Source organism: Capricornis sumatraensis, chromosome 1 (assembly GCF_032405125.1).
Source record: "Capricornis sumatraensis isolate serow.1 chromosome 1, serow.2, whole genome shotgun sequence".
NCBI lineage: Eukaryota > Metazoa > Chordata > Mammalia > Artiodactyla > Bovidae > Capricornis > Capricornis sumatraensis.
Genome location: NC_091069.1, coordinates 85,246,333 through 85,266,330, shown reverse-complemented (window position 1 = coordinate 85,266,330; position 19,998 = coordinate 85,246,333). Strand labels below are relative to the sequence as shown.

Below are 19,998 nucleotides of genomic sequence, written 5' to 3'. Positions count from 1 at the left end.
ATGAATCAAGACAGATGAGTTTCATAAAGGGTGACTTTTTCCTTTACTTCCAGAGAGCAGGCAGTTATAACTCTATCAGGAATGCAGATAGAAGAAGATTTCAGACCTTGTGACAGAGATCTGGAATGTTAGAGAGTCCTGTTTCCACTGCTCAGGTCCACATTCTCTTCTTGCAAGAATGAGGCAGCTGTAGCTGCTACAGTGACACCCCCATGAGCTCTCTTTGTTGAGCTGCTCTATAGACTCGACCTTATTCCTGGCTCACTGTCACTCCAACAACACTCTTGTCATAATTCTTAATTATTTTATTATCCGTATTGATGATACCATGACCTTTCAGCTTCTTGACATCCTCTTGCAATGATCTTGTCCTCCAAGCTTTGCAGCTACTCACTCCTATGGTCTGTGGGTCATACCCCCGACTTTGTCACCACCTCTTATCGCTGCCTTCTATTATCATAATGTGAGATGTCTGTTTCAGCTTCAATAATTCTTCAGTGCTACAAGAGCCTGTAGTCACTTGAGCCTACCACCCTTTCACTGTTCCTCACCTCCTTCCCTACTGAGATCAAAAGTCCATTATTAGGGTCAGCCCTTTTCCTATGCTCTCAACGCCCATCCCCTCTCTTTGTGCACTTGTGTCCTCCTAACAAAGCCCAGCCCTGACTAGTCCTACCCCTCCATACTCTCTGTAGCTGCCACCATAAAGCTGTTGTCTCACTCAGAATTCATGACAGCAACCTCAAGTGGGTCCTTAGTTGGGCTTGCAATCAGACTTTCCCTGAAATGGGGAAACAGAAGTACTGCCTCAGGCCACTCCCCTGTCCCAGAGCTATAATGCCATATCTTTGGGTCAGGGCCCAGCAGCTGCCAGGCATTGCTGCTCAGACCTTAGCACACATCCAACCTTATTCAGGATAGTAAGAAATCCTCATCAGAAAACAGCTTCTTGGGGACTTTCCTGGTGGTCCAGTGGTTAAGATTTCATGCTTCAAATGCAGGGGATGCAGGTTCAATCCCTGGTTGGGGCACTAAGATCCCACATGCCTTTGGCGTGTGGCCCAAAGAAAAAGAAAACAGCTTCTCTCTGCTGACACCATAGCTTTCTGGTGGCTTCAAAACCGAAGTCTGGTGATGTGACATCCTCTCTGAAGGCACCCTTTTCATTTCCGCTTCATTTTCTGTACACTCAGCGTTGCTGAGAGAGCTATTTTGACATCTCCTTCTACTCTTAGCACCAGAGCAGGAACTCACATATGTGGATAAACACAAATTAAAAGAACTGCACATTCATTTTCCAAATTCTTAGAAAAAGCAAGAGTATTTAGGGTTAAGGGTGGGGGGTGCTGCAGCCAAGTCCATCCAAGGGGAGGTGAAAAGTGCCTGTATAGGGGGCCTGGAGACTCTGACACAATGGAGACGTGTCACCTTGGGCAAGTCCCTTTAGCTGTCTGGGTCCCAACCTCATCTGCAAAGCGAGGGGACTAGATGAGGTAATTCCTAAGGTTCTTTCTAAACCTTTCATTCTGACTTTGTCACAGGATGCTACAACATTCACAGTTGCCCCTGTTTTTTTGTCTGTTTACTTGATCCATTCATCAGGTTTTCAATCAAGTAAAGGCTCTGCTTAATGCTCAGAAACACAAAAATCAGTAGGACACATACAGTCCCTGCTCTTTAGGGGCTCACATTCCCTAGAGATATATAGCTTGATATAATCCTAGAGTTATGCCTTAATGTGATGAATGTTTGGGGGAAAGTATGTTCAACATAGGATGAACAAAGTAAAAAAGCGGGTTAGTTCTAGCTGCGGATGATATACGCCCTCACAGAGGAAAGAGCACTGGAGAATAAGCATGCTTAAATACCCTAGTGGACTTTGCCAGGATGGTGTGGGGGGCCAGAAAGCTCATTCCAGTTATAAGAAAGAGTCCAAAGACACAGTGAATCTGGGAGACAAATACTAAAAGTTTTCATATGCCTTACCACTAAGCACATGAGGGAGTGTGTCAGGGCATAAGGCTGGGAAAGATTCCATTGGAACCTTCCCTTTTTCTTCCCATTTAGCAAAAATCTCATTTTAGGATTATCCCCATTGTCTAATTTTTGAGTCAGGACTTCTCTGCTGTTCTTGATTTCTTACCCTTAATATATATATATTTCCTGAAATTTGGCCCATTTATTTATGCCATCTTTCTGAAAATGTTCAGGGATATCATTTATCAAATATTTCCATGTAACGTGGAGGGCAGCAAATAACAGCAGCTTTGTTTTACAGAGAGAAAAGCTAAAGTAAACACTGATTTGTAGATTGCACAATATCAGGTTAATAGACATGAAAGGTGACCTGGGGTGCTTCCTTCATGAAAATTCCATGACTTTCTTTTTTCTTTAAACTCAAGAAAAGTAAATAATCTTGGTTGACCCAGGCAATCACATTAGGACTATCTTAAAAGGGTTAGATTTTGAGTCAAATATGGCTTTAAGAAAGCACTAAATATTGTGAGCACCATTTAAAGTTAGGAAAGAAAGCAAAACATAAATGATCACTTGGAATATGTGTTGGTAAGATTGAAATCTTGTTGAACCCATGAAAACAGCTGCTTTTTCCCATTCTAACGGTTGTCTTTTTTAAAATTGGTACAGGAGGTGGTTGGTCACCCAGACTTCAGAGGACAGTAGTTACACCCCGTTGGGGTCACTACCACCCAGGATTTGACATTAGAGATCCGATAAGTTCAGCCCTTAGAACTGCTCAGGGTTTAGAGGACTTGACTGAACTGTGTGGATATTTGTAAAGTAAGCTCTTTATATTGTATCTCTAGCACCATCTACTGGGAAAAGAAGTGCCATTATTAGATTTACATTAGAAAGTGTCAGAAACCCAACTCAGGAAGCAGAGAAAAGGGGAGGGAGGAGTTCAGAAGATTCTAAGAAACAGAGATTTGAGTATATTATATTGAAGTTTCTTGTGTATAGATGTAACCACTAAAACAAAAATAAAAGTTTCTAAATTATTCAGTTCAGTTCAGTTCAGTCGCTCAGTCGTGTCCTACTCTTTGCGACCCCATGAATTGCAGCACGCCAGGCCTCCCTGTCCATCACCAACTCCCGGAGTTCACTCAGATTCGTATCCATCGAGTCAGTGATGCCATCCAGCCATCTCATCCTCAGTCGCCCCCTTCTTCTCCTGCCCCCAATCCCTCCCAGCATCAGTCTTTTCCAATGAGTCAACTCTTCGCATGAGGTGGCCAAAGTACTGGAGTTTCAGCTTTAGCATCATTCCTTCCAAAGAAATCCCAGGGTTAATCTCCTTCAGAATGGACTGGTTGGATCTCCTTGCAGTCCAAGGGACTCTCAAGAGTCTTCTCCAACACCACAGTTCAAAAGCATCAATTCTTTGGCGCTCAGCCTTCTTCACAGTCCAACTCTCACATCCATACATGACTACTGGAAAAACCATAGCCTTGACTAGACGGACCTTAGACGGCAAAGTAATGTATCTGCTTTTGAATATGCTATCTAGGTTGCTCCTAACTTTTCTTCCAAGGAGTAAGCGTCTTTTAATCTCACAAACACAGACCATATTGTAAAAGTTTTGTTTTTTTTTTAAAGCAACTAGAGTTCATAAACACAGTGACAAACAAAGAACACTTAGAATATACGTATGTCTTCTTAATGCATGCGTGCTAAGTTGCTTCAGTCATGTCCAACTCTTTGTGACTCTATGGACTATAGCCCTACCAGGCTCCTCAGTCCACAGATTTCTCCAGGCAAGGATATTGGAGTGAGTTGCCATGCCCTCCTCCAGGGGATCTTATGTCCAATCCAAGTCGCTTATGTCTCTTACGTCTCCTGCATTGTCAGACAGGTTCTCTACCACCAGTGCCATCCAGGAAGTCCATGTCATCTTAATAGCCGCTATTAAACAGTCTCACACAAAAAAACCCAACAGAATGCCATGTACAAACCAAGTGATTAACTTGGTTTGAAAGGTTCAAAATATGAGCACTCGAAAGCAAACCAAGCAAGTGAAAGCCCAAGGAGCAGAGGGTCTCAATCTGAATATCAGAAAAGACTGATTTCAGGACAGAAAGCATTCGGTTACACAAAGGAAGACACTTGGAAATGATAAAGGGTGCAGTTCACAATGAAAGTTCACCCCAAAATGACTGTATCTAAGACCATGAAGAAAACCTCTAGCACTTTCACAAAATACAATGCAGCCAATATTGACTTAGAAATGTTTGAACTCTTAATAATTCTTGGATCAAAAGAGAAGTCAAGGGACTTCACTCTTGGCCCACATGCTGAGTGGTATGGCCAAAAAAAAAAAAAGGAAGCAAAAACAAAACAAACTTTTTTTAAAGGAAGCCAAACCCCAGAATTAGGGATATCAGAAAAATAATTATGTATAATGGAAATGTATACATAATATATAGGACTATATAGTAAATAAATAATATAATATTATAATTATCTGTAATGAAACTGCCTACATGTGCTATAATTAAAGTAATACTCAGAAAATTTTAGCACTACTTATATGTTAATTACAACTTGTGAAATTAAATGAATTAGGCATCTAATACAAGATATTTGAAAAAGAATTAAAAAATAAATCCAAGAGAACAAAAGAAAAATTAACAAAAATAAAAGAAACTATAATTTTGAAAAGAATCAGAAAAGGTAGTGCATAAATCCAAGAGCCACTTCACTGAGGAGGAAAATAACCCAATAAAATAAATATAACAGTAGATAACCTATTCAGTCCACAGAATTAGATATGAGCAGAGGCAAATAACCACAGACAGATGGAACTGAAAGGATCATAAATTATTTCTTTCCTCAACTCTCTGCAAATAAACGTGAGAGTAATATAGATGAAATGGATAATTTTCTAGGAAAATATATAAATTTTCAATTGTGAGCCCCAAAAGAAATTTTAAATAGATTATCAGAGAAAAATACGAGTGCAGTGGAGTTGTCCAATGAAATACGGGCATACATTTAGCAACAATCTCCGAGATAAATTGAGTGAAAAGGTCAAGGTGGAAACAGGCTGTGTTTCGTGGATATGCACCTAGATGCTTGGGTATTCTCCTAACATCTCTGGAAGTTGCGTGAGAAACAAGTGGCAGTGGTTACTTCTGTTGAAAGAAGCTGGGTCTGTGGGGAACGGAAAAGAGAGAACTTCTTTACACTACAGAGCATTACTTTGTACATTTCACATTTGTCACCTTTTAAACTGTTTACATGTGTAAATATTACCTACTCAACAATTTTTTTTGGAAAAGTAGAACCAAGACAAAGGAAATAAATGCTTTTAAAGGATGTTTTCAAGAATACTACTTAACTTTTCCTAAAGCTGACTCTGGTAAGAGAAAGATTCTCTTGGTTGAACATGGACACGAGACTCTGGAATGGTCTTGGCCAGGTCTCCCTGTCTCTCTCAGGTGCTTTGGACTCCAGGCCCCCTTGCAGCTCTATGTGAACTCAAAGACCCCATTCCTCATACATCAGGAAGAATACATTTCTGAGCAGAAGCTCTGAGTTAAAAAAAGAATACCCTCTTTTCACCCAAAGGCAGGACATCCCTGTTACATAGAATTTAGGAACTCACAGAAGCAGAACCAAATGCTTTAAATGGCTAAAAGTCAGTTCTCTTTTTACCTATTTAATTTTTTTTAATGGTAAGATACAAGTTCCTAATTTTTCTTAGCCTCTAAGATTCTAGCTCCACTGTTTCTCAAAAAACAGATGAAACCAAGTTCCTAAAACATCTCCATCTGACCACATGAAAGGAAAAATGACTCACATCCTGAAAGAATATGTTAAAGATCTAATGTCTGTACTTGCCTCTAAAATATAAAGTTCTGGGACAATACAAAACTTTTAAAAGGACTAAACTGTATCGTGTGTGAGGCTCTATCCCTTTCCGCTTTCCCTCTCAAGATTGGCCAGATTGGTGGGCCTGCTGCAGAGGAACCTAGGATTCCTTGTATTTGGGGAAAGAGCCTAGGACCAGGGGCTTCTCACTGCTGAGTCATACTTCTAGGGTAAGATGGCAAAGACCTCTGCTATTATCTGTTCCTGGGGTTTTCTAGCTGAGCTGCTCAGAGCCTGTACTGGCTTCACTCTAGCTTATATATATTTGTATTTGTAAGTTTTTATTTCCATATTTTTGGTTGTGCTGGGTCTTCATTGCTGCACACAGGCTTTCTCTAGTTGTGGCCCTGCATTGGCAGGTAGATTCTTAACCACTGGACCACCAGGGAAGTCCATATATATATATATATATATGTATGTATTTTATGTTGTGTACAGTTGACCTTTGAACAATGCAGAGGGTAGGGGCACTAACCCTCCATGCAGTCGAAAATCCACCTATAACTTGACAGTTGGCCCTCCAAATCCAAGTATTCGACCAGTCAAGGACAGTGTGGTACTGTAATATTATTGAAAAAATTCCACACATAAGTGGACCACACATTTCAAACCCATGTTTTTCAGGGGTCAACTATATATGTATATTTATTTTATGTGTGTGTGTGTTTATTGAGCTCCCCTCTGAACATTACCAATAAATTCTGCAGGAATGGGGTAGGGGTTGAAAGTCAGTGATTTAGTCCAATTTATTCATTGCACTGATGAAAAACCCCAGGCCCAGAGAAGTGATGTCATCTAATTTAGCTTAACCTCTTTCCTTATCTGAGGCAGGTTCTACCCTACTACTATCACTACTACTACTACTGCCTTTGCTGCTATTACTGATATGATAAACACACAAATCACCTTGTACTTAAGCCATTTTTCTCCATCTCAGTTATTCTTCAAACTTCTTCACCCATTCAGCCTACTATGACCTCACCTCAAGTCTCAGCTCAACTGCTAAACTTTTATCCATGAAATCTCCCCAGTCTGCCACATCTAAGCCAGCCCATTCACACTGCTTGTCTTCCTCCTATAGCTGTCTCTGCTGGAGCACTCTACACACTGTGGTTATGAATTGCTTATATGTCCATTTCCTCCTTAAGGCTGCAAGCAGCTTAAAAAGATATGTTCCATGTCTCATCTATGTGGCATCTCTGCCCATCAGAGTGCCTGGCATACAGTAGGTGTTGAATAAGTGTTGATCAATCAAAAGAGTGACTGAGTGAATGGCACCGAGTCCATCGCTTTGGCTTTTACACATTCCAGGAACATGCCTATGGGGGAGAGCTTCCCCCACATTCCTTGAGCTTTCTTAATGGAGCTCAATTCAAAATATTTGTGTACCTTGTTTGATGGCTCGGCCTAACATCTAAAGAACAGACCTGAAGGTTGGGAAAAGAATGAAAGGTAATAAAGCAAAACGGCACAATATTCAGAAGAACGTAAAATCCATGTTACAGTCTTTTGGCAAACCCTGTCTAGAGGATTGTCTATTGAGAAATTCACTCTTTCCCTTGTATCTCTAGAAAATTCACTCACAAGATAATTCTGATGCCTCTTTTCTACCCTTGAAGGCCAGACTTCTCCTTAGTGGTTTTAGCAGAGCAGAAGATGCGGTAAACTATTTTCACATATTTTATCGACTCTAAAATGCCACTGATTGTAAACTTCACCATTATTTTACATGATTGTTGTTATTTAGTTCCTCAGTTGTGTCCGACTCTTTTGCAACCCCATGGACTGTAGCCAGGCTCCCCTGTCCATGGGATTTCCCAGACAAGAATACTGGAGTGGGTTGCTGTTTCTGTCTCCAGGGGATCATTGTGGGTGGATTCTTTACTGTTGAACCACTGGGGAAGCCCTTATTTTACATACCATGAAATAAACAAACAAAATCTCTGCCAGTTAAAACATGATATGATGTGATTTCAGAGATTTTAAATTATGAGTATCTTATAATAAATTGATGAAATGTGTATATTAACATCACAGGTTGTTTTTTTGACAATATCAAAAGTTTTGTGGATCTTAGTCTCATCTGTTACATGAGTAGTTTGGAAACGACGAGCTCTGAAAACCCTTCTGGTCCCAACATCCTTGACTTCTGTGATGTCACGAAGGGATGTTCTTGACTGGGCATCATTTGTTGTGTAATAACCACCAAGATGGGGCTTCCATCCAGATTCCTTCTGTACTTTTCTCTTGAAAGGTTGAGGGTCTTCATACTGCAGTGTCCTCCCTAGAACTGGTCCCTCCCATCCACATCATCGTAAAGAGGCTTCAGAATGTCTCACCTTGATAAGAACAAATGTACCTATTAGAGGTTGAAGAATCTGGCTTACACTTTGGAAGGGAGCAGTGCTTGCCAACTATAACACCTTCAAGAATCACTCCTAGAGACACAAAGCTTTGACTCTAAAACTGGCTAATAGTGGAGCGACCATACATCCTGGTTTGCCCCAGACTGTCCTGGTTAACTCATTTGTCCCAGGGTTGTTATTAACAGTTCCCCCTACAGTTCAAGTATAAAGACCACTCAGGGAAGTGACTGAGGAAGAGTGGTTACCAGTGTCACTTTGGCTAATAATGGCACCGAATGGTTTGAAAATCACTAATCTCAGGGCCACTGTTAGCATCTAGTTAGCCAGTACCAGGTGCTGATGCTTGGATATGAGCCCTGGGGTATCTCAGAATTAATGCAAGAAATGTCAGCAAGGTAACTGACTCAACAGTTAGGACAACCCTTATCCACCTTATCCTTTAATGAAAATTAAGTGCTTCCTTGATTTTTGTACTTTTTTCCACACTTGAATGATTCTGAACTTTATCATCTTGCTGTCAGTAACACCTTACAATTAAGGAAATCTAATAATTTATTCTTCTTAAGATCTGACAAATTGAAATTACCTCCTTTACAAATTGAAATTAAGGCTGGGAGGGTAGAACCAGTAGGGTCTTTAGGGTATAAAGATTTTATTCAGGCATTTATCACTCTTTTTTTCTGCTTCTTCCCACCAGGAGAAATTGCTTCAGTGCAAGGAACGGCATTTGACCTGAGGAAGCCAGTGGAGCTTGGAAAACACCTGCAGGAGTTCCACGTGAATGGCTTTGACCACAATTTCTGTCTGAAGGGATCTAAAGAAAAGCATTTCTGTGCACGGTAGGTACTTTTCATTTGCTGTCTCTGTTGGGAAGAGATCCCAACTCCTATTCGAGGAGCTTTTCCTCTGGCCCTATTAATGCCAGTTACTATGCTGCAGGGGACTGTCTCCCACAACTCAAGTGTCTTTTCAAAGCTCCTGTTCCACGGGTGACTTCATCCCTGCCCCCCATCTGCCTTTATCCCTGCCTGGCACTCTGTCTCTTTGTCTCCTCTCTCCCCATCTCTGCCCCACCTCTCAGGCCTGTTTTTCTTCCACTAGAAGTGCCAGTTCCTCCTGACTAAAGTCACCTCTGCTTTCCTCGAACTTCCGGAGTCCTTCGTCCTTTCCTGACTCATGATGTATGCTCTGCTTCTTTGCAGGGAAAGCTGGAGGTTACGTTTCCCCTATAGTGCTCCCCACCTCCAGCCTGTCTGATAAGCATCTGTGTCCACACTCTCCTCACTAAAGTCTGAGTACTTCACATCATCTCATCTTTGTGAATCCCTTGACACCTAACACCATGCTTGGCACTAGCACATAATCAATACGTGTTTGTAGAATGGAAGGACCTTAAATAAAGCAGAGAAAATGACTGAAGCACTAATAGAAACAGAAAGAACTTCAGAAGCCTTCTCTCCCTCACAGCCCCAGCACCAACCCCAGGTGTGTTCCTCTAGCTCCTGCCCGCTCTCCTCTGTGCCTCCGATTCACATCCCTCTCCAGACGACCTCCACCTGAGGAGACCTCTTGCCACTCCTGCCTTCTCTGGCTGTTCAATCCCTGGCCTTTCTCTTTCTAAACATCTTTCCCTGAACCTCACTGTGGGATGTTTTACCTTGATAAGGCTGTGAGAGACCTAGCCTTATGTATATCCCTTTGACCCCAAATATAAGACCAAGTGGGTACTCTCTCCTCTGTAGAGGCTTTTCTTTTTTTAGAAAAAGGGAACAGTCTAGCAGCCTATTCTGGGGGGATAGCTGACTAAGGAGCCCCCTGCCTGCTCTAGCCCCAGGGCGGCAGGTAGTTTAACTTAGAAAAGCATTGCTTCTCTTTCAAACGACATAACTCGTGGTCTTGTCAGACCAAGCAGAGAGCTCCAACTCCTTATGAGAAATTATTCCAGTCTCCCACCAGAGCCCTAAAACTGCCTCTGTCCAACCTGGCTCCCCTGACACACACAAACAAATCTGACTAGGGTGAGTCGCTTTTGCCTTCCCCAGGGAAGCTGAGCTCAGATTGGGAAGGTGCTACTGCGAATCCTCAAAACCCCCTACTTAAAAAAAGAAAAAAAAAGAAAGCATCATCTACTTACACCTCCCTGAGAGGCTGCGAGAATCTCCTGCCATGCTCTTCTCATCTTTGTCTCTTCCATATCCTGTCTCGCTGCGTGGCTGGGTCTGACTCCTATCTCAAAGCTGCTTCCCAGCTTCTCCCTGTCTGCTTTTTCACCCTGGATCTACGTATATGTGGTCTGGCTTTATCTCTAGGGTCCATCATGCTGGAAGCGGGCGGGTACTGGAAGTGTACACCACCCAACCTGGGGTCCAGTTCTACACGGGCAACTTCCTGGATGGCACGCTGAAGGGCAAAAGTGGAGCAGTCTACCCCAAGCACTCCGGATTCTGCCTTGAGACTCAGAGCTGGCCTGATGCAGTCAATCAGGTAAGTCCACAAGCCAGCTTGTTAGAGTGGTGGTATGTCCAAGGTCATACCAGATGACGGAGATCACAACACTCAAGTCAGATCTGTATGATTCAAAAGTCTATGTGTGTTCTCTTCTCCAAGTCAAGATAAACATAGGAAATTCTTAGCCATGTTACTAACATGGCATTTACATATAAAAAAAAACCTTTATTTTGTACCTTCAAAGCCTTTATTTCTCCTTATGAATATTTACTTATTTTATACAACTACACTGTTAAGATGATCCTCCAAATCTTTTCATCTTTTCACTTTCTCCTTTCTTTCCCAGCTATTGCCTAGAGTAATGCTCCTCAAAGTTCAAGCCCATAATAAGACACTTGCAGCCTGCACCAGAATGTAAATCAGCCCCTCTTCTTTCATTAAGAAAGTCTTGCTGTGACAAAGTGTGTTTAGTGATGTGGTTGATTTTCATCCTGGTTCAAGTTTATCTCATTGCAAACCAATAATAAATAGTTCTTACCCTGGCAACTGGTTCACATTAGAACTGGTGTAGAGACCAGTCCAGAAGCCATCCCGAATGATTAAGGGTGCAACCTGGGTTGGCAAGGTGTAACCTGTATTGTTTTCCTCTTCACAGCCCCACTTTCCTCCTGTGTTGCTGAAGCCTGGTGAGGAGTATGACCATACCACTTGGTTCAAGTTTTCTGTGGCTTAAGGAAATGTAAAGATATGTCCTGCTCCAAGGCCAGGCTGAGAGCCCCTTTAGCAGCCTGACTCTCCTATGAAGAAATGAGTTGAAGATTTAGAGGCTTTCAAAGTGATCCTGTGATTTAAAATCATACAAATGGTAGCAGTCAGGGTAGTCAGGTCTGAATATTGATTTCCTTCCCCAAGACTGGCTCCAGGCCAGGTCTAATGACCAGCTCTCCTCTCTGTGAAGTGAAGGGTATCCAACCACCCATGTCACCTATCATTCAGCCTTGATCCTAGCCCAGAAGTGGCACCTGGGCTCCATGCATTGGCTCCATCTGTCCATTCTGCCTCTTTCTTTTCTACTTTCCACCCTTTCTTTCTTTGATCCTACTCAATCCTTTTTTTCCCCCTCTTTCTCTAGCTCACATCACCTTGCCCTGTGCATCCTATGGCATTTTCAGGTCACTTAAGCTCATTCAGCCTGGTGGCAGAGGGACCCTGTCTGCCTCAATAAGGCAACAGATGATGGAGACGAGAGTCAGCTAAGGCTTAGAGGGGATAAATGACTCACCTAAAGACACTGAACTAGGGAAAATTTTAACCAAGACTCTAAGTCGGGTTATTTGCATGAAAAATGTGCAAATTCAAGTCCCCTTCTTTGCCTCCACTCCAGTCTTCAGGAGCATCCCTAGAGGAGTCTAATCCTGTTAGCCAGGCTTTCTTCCCAAATTCACTTTTATAAAAAGAAGTGTGAGTCTGATTGAGCTTTATAGATGATGTGATTTGAGATGCAAGATCAAAATGTCCAGAAAGAATCTGTAAATTTGATTCTCTGCCTTCACAGTTAACTGAGAAGGCCAGTTCAGCCAAGGCATAGGAAGGAAGTCACTGGAGACAGGAGCTGTGTTAGTGTGAGGAGAGGGCCTTAACTGAGAGAACTACAAATTGCACTGGAGAGCACATGTCGTGTTATATAGATCAGCCTGGGCTTCCCACCTTTCCTAATTGAATCATCTAGTGATGGGTTTGGGTTGGTGGCTTTTAAAGAAATGTATTTTATACTATTATACACTAATAATCAGTTTAAATAAAATCAAAATCTGCACCTTCAAAAAAATTCCCAGTTTCTTCATTCTGTCAGGCGTGAACCTTTGGGAAATGGATCAAATATAAACCGTGTGTTCTGGATTCTACTATGCTCTGCAGTCCCAGCCCTAGCTGGGAATACTATCTAACTACCAGCCTGTGGAGCTTGCTATACACTTCCCTTTCTCTTTGTTGTTGTTCAGTTGCTAAGCCGAGTTTGGCTCTCTGGTTCCATGGACTGTAGCACACCAGGGTACAGTATCCTCTATAAGAGTACAGCATCCTCCATTATCTCCTGGAGTTTGCTCAGATTCATGTCCATTGAGTCGGTGATGCTATCTAATCATCTCATCCTCTGCCACCCCTTGAAGATACTGTTTATTTTTTAATTCACTTTGACATGAATTTTCTAAGCACTTAACCGTGCTCTCCAGGGTCTTTTAAGCAGTTCAAGAGGTGATGTCCAAGATGTAGTATGTTCCTTAGGAACATCACAAATCTCTTTGGGGAAAACAAGGCCAACAGGAACAACTAGATGATGTCGAACTGCATCATGACAGAGCTGGGAGCCCTGACCCCTGACTTTGCGCCTGGCTTTTACTACATGTGCAAACAGTCTAGTTTCACTTGGCCTGTTTTCTCACCTCTGAGGCAAAGGGAATAGACTCTAATTATGTGGAGGATGAGTATAAGTCTGCAGGCAGAAGCTAAAGCGGCCAAGAGTACAACTAATGTCGTGAAAACCAACCATGGTATTATTTGGTATGGAAAACACCATATATTATAGAATTATTAAAGACTTGTTGTAAATATCTACTCAAATGCAACCCCCACCAAGAGTAAGTCTCCAGGTCCCCAGAAGTCCACGCCTTCTTTACCATACATCCCCCACCCACGACCAAACTAGTGCTGTATTATTCTGAGTTCTGGTCTTTCACAGGTGAGCATATTGTTGACTTCAGTTCAATGATCTATGGATTCCTTTGTTTCAAATTCATGACACAAGTTCTTATTGCTGACTGAGATTTTCGTTTTTCCAGTTCCCACCCATTTTGCCTAACAAGGTAAGATTTAACATTAAATAATCTGCACAATCATTGCTATGAAGTCTAAGATGCATGCTACGGGCGTTGAACTGTTGTGAATGTTAGGTGAGGAATGACAAGTTCAATCTCTGAAGACTAAAGGAAACTAGCTAGCATCAATGAATAAATGGATCATTTGCAAAAAGTAGAACATGAAAAACTACCAGCAGAAAACAGAAAGCACAGCATATACCCTGCTCCCTAGCCAGTCCCATCACCAGTTATAACCGATAGCTGTTTAAAACGAAACAACGGAATCAGAAGTTTGCAATGGGCTTTTTTTTTTAATGTTTATTTGGCTGCTCCAGGTCTTAGTTGCATGCAGCATGTGGGATCTTTGATCTTTGTTGTGGCATGTGAACTCCTAGTTGTGGCATGTGGGATCTAGTTCCCTGGGCTATTCGGAGAGTTTGGACAGGACTGCAATCCTTTTCCAATCAAGGAATTTTTATCTTCTCCTTTTTAAGTTCCAGCTTCTCGAATTCAATTACTCAAATCATAATGAATGTCTCAGATGATCTGGGTAGCACTGCCAGCTGTGGCTAAGTGAGGTCAGCAAACTCTCTCCTCAAAAAAGCAACTATAATGTAGAAAAAAACTGAGACAAAACAGGTTTGTCACTCTAGCAACTAACCCAAAACATACAAGACATGTTTGTTTGAAAAACTGCTGAATTTTGAGTAGAAACTGTAAGATTGTGGCATCCTTGCCTGGGGCTGCACCCATTCCCTTTACTTCCCTAGCTCACTTGCAGTGGAGCTTCTGCCAGGGCGAAACAGAGCATGAAGACCAGGAGACCGCTACTGCTGTGGTTGCGGGTATGGGAGGGTTCTCTCAGTTTGGAGTAGTAGGTGATATCCATACCCAACTGCTTTGTTAATAAAAATAGTGATCTTGGTGCGCTATAAGCAGGGAGGCTGATGGCTCTACTAGCCTGAGGTTGCAACTGTGTGTGGTTAGAACAAGCACACTTCTGGGTGATCAGAGACTACACATGCACAGCAAAGACCAGAGGGGGTCAAGCTATTCACACACACACTCCTGGCCAACTCTGATGCAGCAGGCACACGCAAAGGAAATTAAAAGGACTTAGCAAAAAGCAAAAACGAAAACAGATTTGAGAAAATGTCTGAACACTGAATCCACTCCCTACCTTCACACAGATCCATCAGCAGAGGACAGTAATCTGGGTTGAAATGTGTGAGCACTACTACCCAGTTGCTGACCACTGAGCCAGCTATGCAGATGCAGGGCAACCCCTACAAACCTGAGCTTCAAAATAAACACAAGAATGTTCTTTTAGAAACAGCCAAAATACTGAACAGAGATTATTAAAAAAAAGAACCAAGCAAAATTCTGAGGTTGAAAGGTACAATAACCAATGACAGTTCCAACTACAGAGGCTCAGAAGCAGATTTAAAATGGCAGGGAAAAGAAATAAATGAACCTGAAGACAGAAAAAATTTGAAAGCAAGAGGAAAAAAGTCTCATCACTACAGGAGACCACCAACACAATTAACATCTGACTTTTTGCCTTCAACAGAGGGCAGGAGGCAGTAAAAGGCACAATCAATGTGCTTAAACCCCCAAATTACCCTTCAAATGCAAAAGTGGGATAACAACATTTTCAGATAAAGAATCAGAAAACTCACTGCTAGCAGAATTACTTACAAGAAATACTAGAGAAGTCTTCCTTTAATGCTGCAAGGGAAATTAAGACAGTAACTCAAACCCATGGAAAAAAAGGAAAAATACCAGAAATGGTAAATTTTCTCATCTTTTCTTTGAAAGACAGAAGGTTGTATGAGGCAATAATTAAACACCATGTCATCGAGTTTGTAACACGTAATATAGCACAGGGAGGGAAGTTTGGGAAAATATACTGGAGCAAAATTTCTGGATTTTACCAGACTATTAATCTGAAGGAGACTGTAATAAATTAAAGTCCAGCTGTATAGTCAAAGCTATGGTTTTTCCAGTAATCATGTATGGATGTGAGTTGGACCATAAAGAAAGCTGAGCGTCGAAGAATTGATGCTTTTGAACTATGGTGTTGGAGAAGACTCTTGAGAGTCCCTTGGACTGCAGGGAGATCCAACCAGTCAATCCTAAAGGAAATGAGTCTTGAATATTCCTTGGAAGGACTGATGCTGAAGCTGAAACTCCAATACTTTGACCACCTGATTTGAATGAAAAGGGAACAACAGAGGATGAGATGGTTGATGGCATCATTAACTCGATGTACCTGAGTTTGAGCAAGATCCTGGAGATGGTGAAGGACAGGAAAGCCTGGTGTGCTGCAGTTCATGGGGTCACAAAGAGTCGGACACAACTGTGACTGAACAGTAACTAGATACAACCACTCAGGAGATAACTAAAAAATACAGTTTTTAAAAAATAAAGAGGAATTTGAATAGTACACTAAAAAAATATTTAATACAAAATGGTAAAAAGACAGGAGACATACAGAAAACAATAAACCTCGAACATAAACCCAACCATACTAATAATTCTATATGTAGATGGCTTAAACAAACCAAAAGGCAGTCTGTAAGACTGAATTAAAAGTCAAGATCTAGCAACTAATTCCAGTTGTCTTGGAAGTACCCCACCACGATGACCACCCAGTCAGAAACCCACATGCAACTACAGCCATCTGCACCGGTGGTTCTACCTCTGCCAATCATGTAGGTATACAGCATCTACTGAAAAACATCTGTCTGTAAGTAGGCCATGCTGGTCAAGTGTTAGTCACTCAGATCTGTGTGTAAGTAGGCCATGCTGGTCAAGTGTTAGTCACTCAGTCGTGTCCGACTCTTTGTGACTCCATGCACTGTAGGCCCATCAGGCTCCTCCGTCCATGGAATTCTCCAGGCAAAAATACTGGAGTGGGTTGCCATTTCCGTCTCCGGGATCTTCCTGACCCGGGGATTGAACCTGGGCCTCCCACACTGCAGGCAGACTCTTTACCGGCTGAGCCACCAGGGAAGACCATGCTGGTCAAACCTGTGCTATTTAAGGGTCAACTGTATATGCACCGATAAGCTGAAAGTAAATAGATGAAAAGATATACCATAAAAACAGTAACCATAAAATAGGTAGAGTGGCTACATTAATATCAGAAAATCTGACTTTTAAACAAGCAGTAATACTAGAGATATTTGACAATAAAACAATTAACACATCGTGAAGCTATAACAATTATAAATGTATTTGCATTAGAGCCTTAGATGCTTTGAAGCAATTATTGTGACCAGGGGCCATGTTTGGAGTTCACTTAAGTGTTGGACAAAACCCAAACAGTTCTGATAAATAGCCCTTCAAATTTCTTGGAACAGAATGTTACCTTTTTAAAAAATAAGTATTTCTCTTGAGCACAGTGACCTCTAGTGGTACTAATATAAACTCCTTTTTCATTGAAAGGTTCCATTCCATAGGGTCAGTTGGTTAAAGGATCCTAGAGGATGTATTGTAGAATCCTCCTCAGAATCACGTGAGTGCTGCTAACTCTCTTATGATAATAGCAGTAAGCCAGGCCAGTCTGTCTAATAATGTTATAGTGAAGTAGGAGCTGGCTAGAACTAACCCCTTCAGCAGTAGTTTTCAATTGTGGCATACAAGGGAGATTTTTTAGAATATTAATACTCAAGCTACCCTCAGCTATTTTGATTTCATTACATTGTTTTTAAAGCTCCCTGGGTGATCCTGATTTGTAACTAGGGATGAGAACCACTGGCCCTGGCATAAAGTAAAAGCTTTCCTCATAGTAATGAGTCTCCACATTCACTAGTATTTTAAATGCATTAGTGTGTTTAGCTAGAATTTACTCTCTAGTTTCAGGAAGCACTTCAAGACCGAGTCAGAGAAACAATCTTCCCAGACCAAAAGTATGTCTTGTTAAGACCCCAGCAACCAGACTGACAATCCTGGCACCATTATGTTGAAGACTAAATAGTTAGAGAAATGTCAGGGAAGATCTCGCAGGCCTTGCATCATGGCAAAAAAAAAAAAAAGAGGTAAGTGTAAATCAGGGATTTGCAAACATTTTCTGTAAAGGGCAAGAGATGAAATGTTTTAAGCTTTGTGGCACTTAATCTGTTGCAATTACTCAGCTCAGCCATTGTAACACAAAATGTCACAGGGTACCCATTCTTAGGCAAAGAATTCATAACTTGTTACAGGGGCCCAGGTACTCTGGTGATGGTCCTCCGGACAATGACCAAGACAAACAGACCTATCTCCCTTTACCCCTGCCACACTGACTATATTTCTTTAGAGCTAGACTTTTTGATCCTTGGCAGTGAAAAGGATTCATTTTCTAGAACTCAGATTTCTTGAAGGTATGTTATTAACCAAGATAAAGTCTTTTAATAGGATCACATCCAGCCTTCTTCAAGCTTCAGTCACTTGGATCCCAGGGAATCTAGAGGTGGATAAGACATAAACTTAGGCATCTGACTGTCATAAGAAATGGATGATTTGAGCTTCCTTATGTAGGTTAGGCTGACTCACCTGGGCTCACCAGTTCTTAAAGAGGAGAGGAAGTAAGTTTGAACCTTTCCTAGCAAAGAATTTTCTGCACAGAAATTTTCTACTCTTTCTGAGCAGAACTCTCAGCCTCTCAGTGTTAACCCAGATGAGGCACAAACCTTGCATTAGAATTGCAGAGTAGAGCTGGGGCATTGTAAACAGCAGCCTAAGAATCTACATCCCCTGCAAGCAGATGCAAACAGAAGTCTGATAGGCTACTAAACTGAAAATATGGGCTTTTAATTGAAATGGTGATTAATTATAAAGACAGTTCTAATTTTGTTTGGTTTAACAGATTAGAATTCATTCACTCATCCATGAAGTCATTCATCAGATATGTAAGTGTTAATAAGCACTAGGCAGTGAAGAAACAGAACAAGGTACCTGCTATCACAATGTGCCTTGCAATAGCACACCTGCAGAGAAGTAAACAGGCAAATCCAGTGTTCTACTATAGAGGTCGGTGTGCTGAGAGCAAGGGAACCTAAACAAGGCTTGAATACATGACAATTTACAGACCTTGGGGGAAAAACATGTATTTTACCACAAAATTAAACTATGTTGAGATACCAAGTTTCAACACAAGATTGGTAAAAATCAACAACATTGACAGCCCATCATGTTGCTACACCATGTGTACCAAATGGGCAATGCTAGAGAGAAATAGGCTCTCCTATACATTTCCACCAGGACAAACAGTACTAGCAAAAATATAAATGCACAGACCCTCTGACCCAGCAATTCAACTTCTAGGAATTATCCTAGATACATACACAAGGTTACACATGTGACATACTGAGTAAGGTTATTCACTGCAGCACTATAATAGTAATTAGAAACAACTCTCACATCCATGAATAGAAAACTGATTAAACTGCTATTACTTGTAGCTCAAAAACTCTCCAAGGAAAACAGGGAGTCCCTTCCAAGGCATACAAAGTTCAACACGATCTATAATTCTACATCCTCCTTCCTAAACCATCTCTTCCCTCTACTCACTGCCTCTTGGCCTCCTAGCCTCCAACTCAAACTACTTTAGGCCTTTGCTGTACTGTGCCTCAGAAGTTGGTGTGGCTCTCACTTGCTCCAGTATCACCACCAGAGGCCTCCTTGGACCAGTCCTTACACAAAAACAACCAATCCCCTATCCCTCCGTATCATTATTCTCTGTATCATTTATTACCCACCTGGTGTTTGCTCCTTTCCCTTCCAGAACTTCTACTCAATGAAGCCAAAGACTGTTCACTTCTATATTCCAAAGCTAACAGTACCTGGCACACTGAAGGAGCACAAGTTTAATGCATAAATTATGCAACATCCAAGCAACTTAATAGTAAGCAACTTTTAAAAAGTGCCATTTTAACTTATGTAAAAGATCTCTAAGATATTTAATGAGAAAAACAAGGCTTATGTATTTGTGTTAAGAGAAAAAAGGAGGGTCTCCTTGATGGCTCATTAGTAAAGAACCCGCCTGCCAATGCAGGGAACATGGGTTTGATCCCTGGTCCAGAAAGATCCCAAATGTAGCGGGGCAACTAAGCCCATTGCTACAACTATTAAGCCTGCACTCTTGAGGCACCACAATGAGAAGTTCACGTACCGCAACTAGAGGAGCCCCGACTTCCTGCAACCAGAGAAGGCCGGACTGCAGCAACCAAGATCTAGCACAGCCATAAATAAATAATCTTTTTTATTCATGTTTGGGAACGCATGTAAGAATTAAAGATTTTAAAATTTAAAAAAAAAAAGAAAAGAAAAAAGGAGAGTGGGACTTCCCTGGCGGTCCAGTGGTTAGGACTCAGAGCTTTCATGGCCAGGTACCAGGTTCAATCCGTGATTGGGCAAAAAAGACTCCACAAGCCACACAGTGCAGCCAAAAAAAG

The 19,998-nt window shown here is 41.6% G+C and overlaps 1 protein-coding gene across 1 annotated transcript in view; it reads left to right on the top strand.

The window, feature by feature from the left end:
* Nucleotides 1-12,504, top strand: part of GALM (galactose mutarotase) — a 53,854-nt gene extending 41,350 nt beyond the window's left edge. Inside the window, exons 5-7 of the mRNA XM_068975276.1 lie at nt 8,953-9,094; nt 10,565-10,739; nt 11,359-12,504. Coding sequence (XP_068831377.1) covers nt 8,953-9,094; nt 10,565-10,739; nt 11,359-11,436 — 395 coding nt within the window. The 3' untranslated portion in view covers nt 11,437-12,504. The remainder of the gene's footprint in view (nt 1-8,952; nt 9,095-10,564; nt 10,740-11,358) is intronic.
* The last annotated feature ends 7,494 nt before the right edge of the window (nt 12,505-19,998 follow it).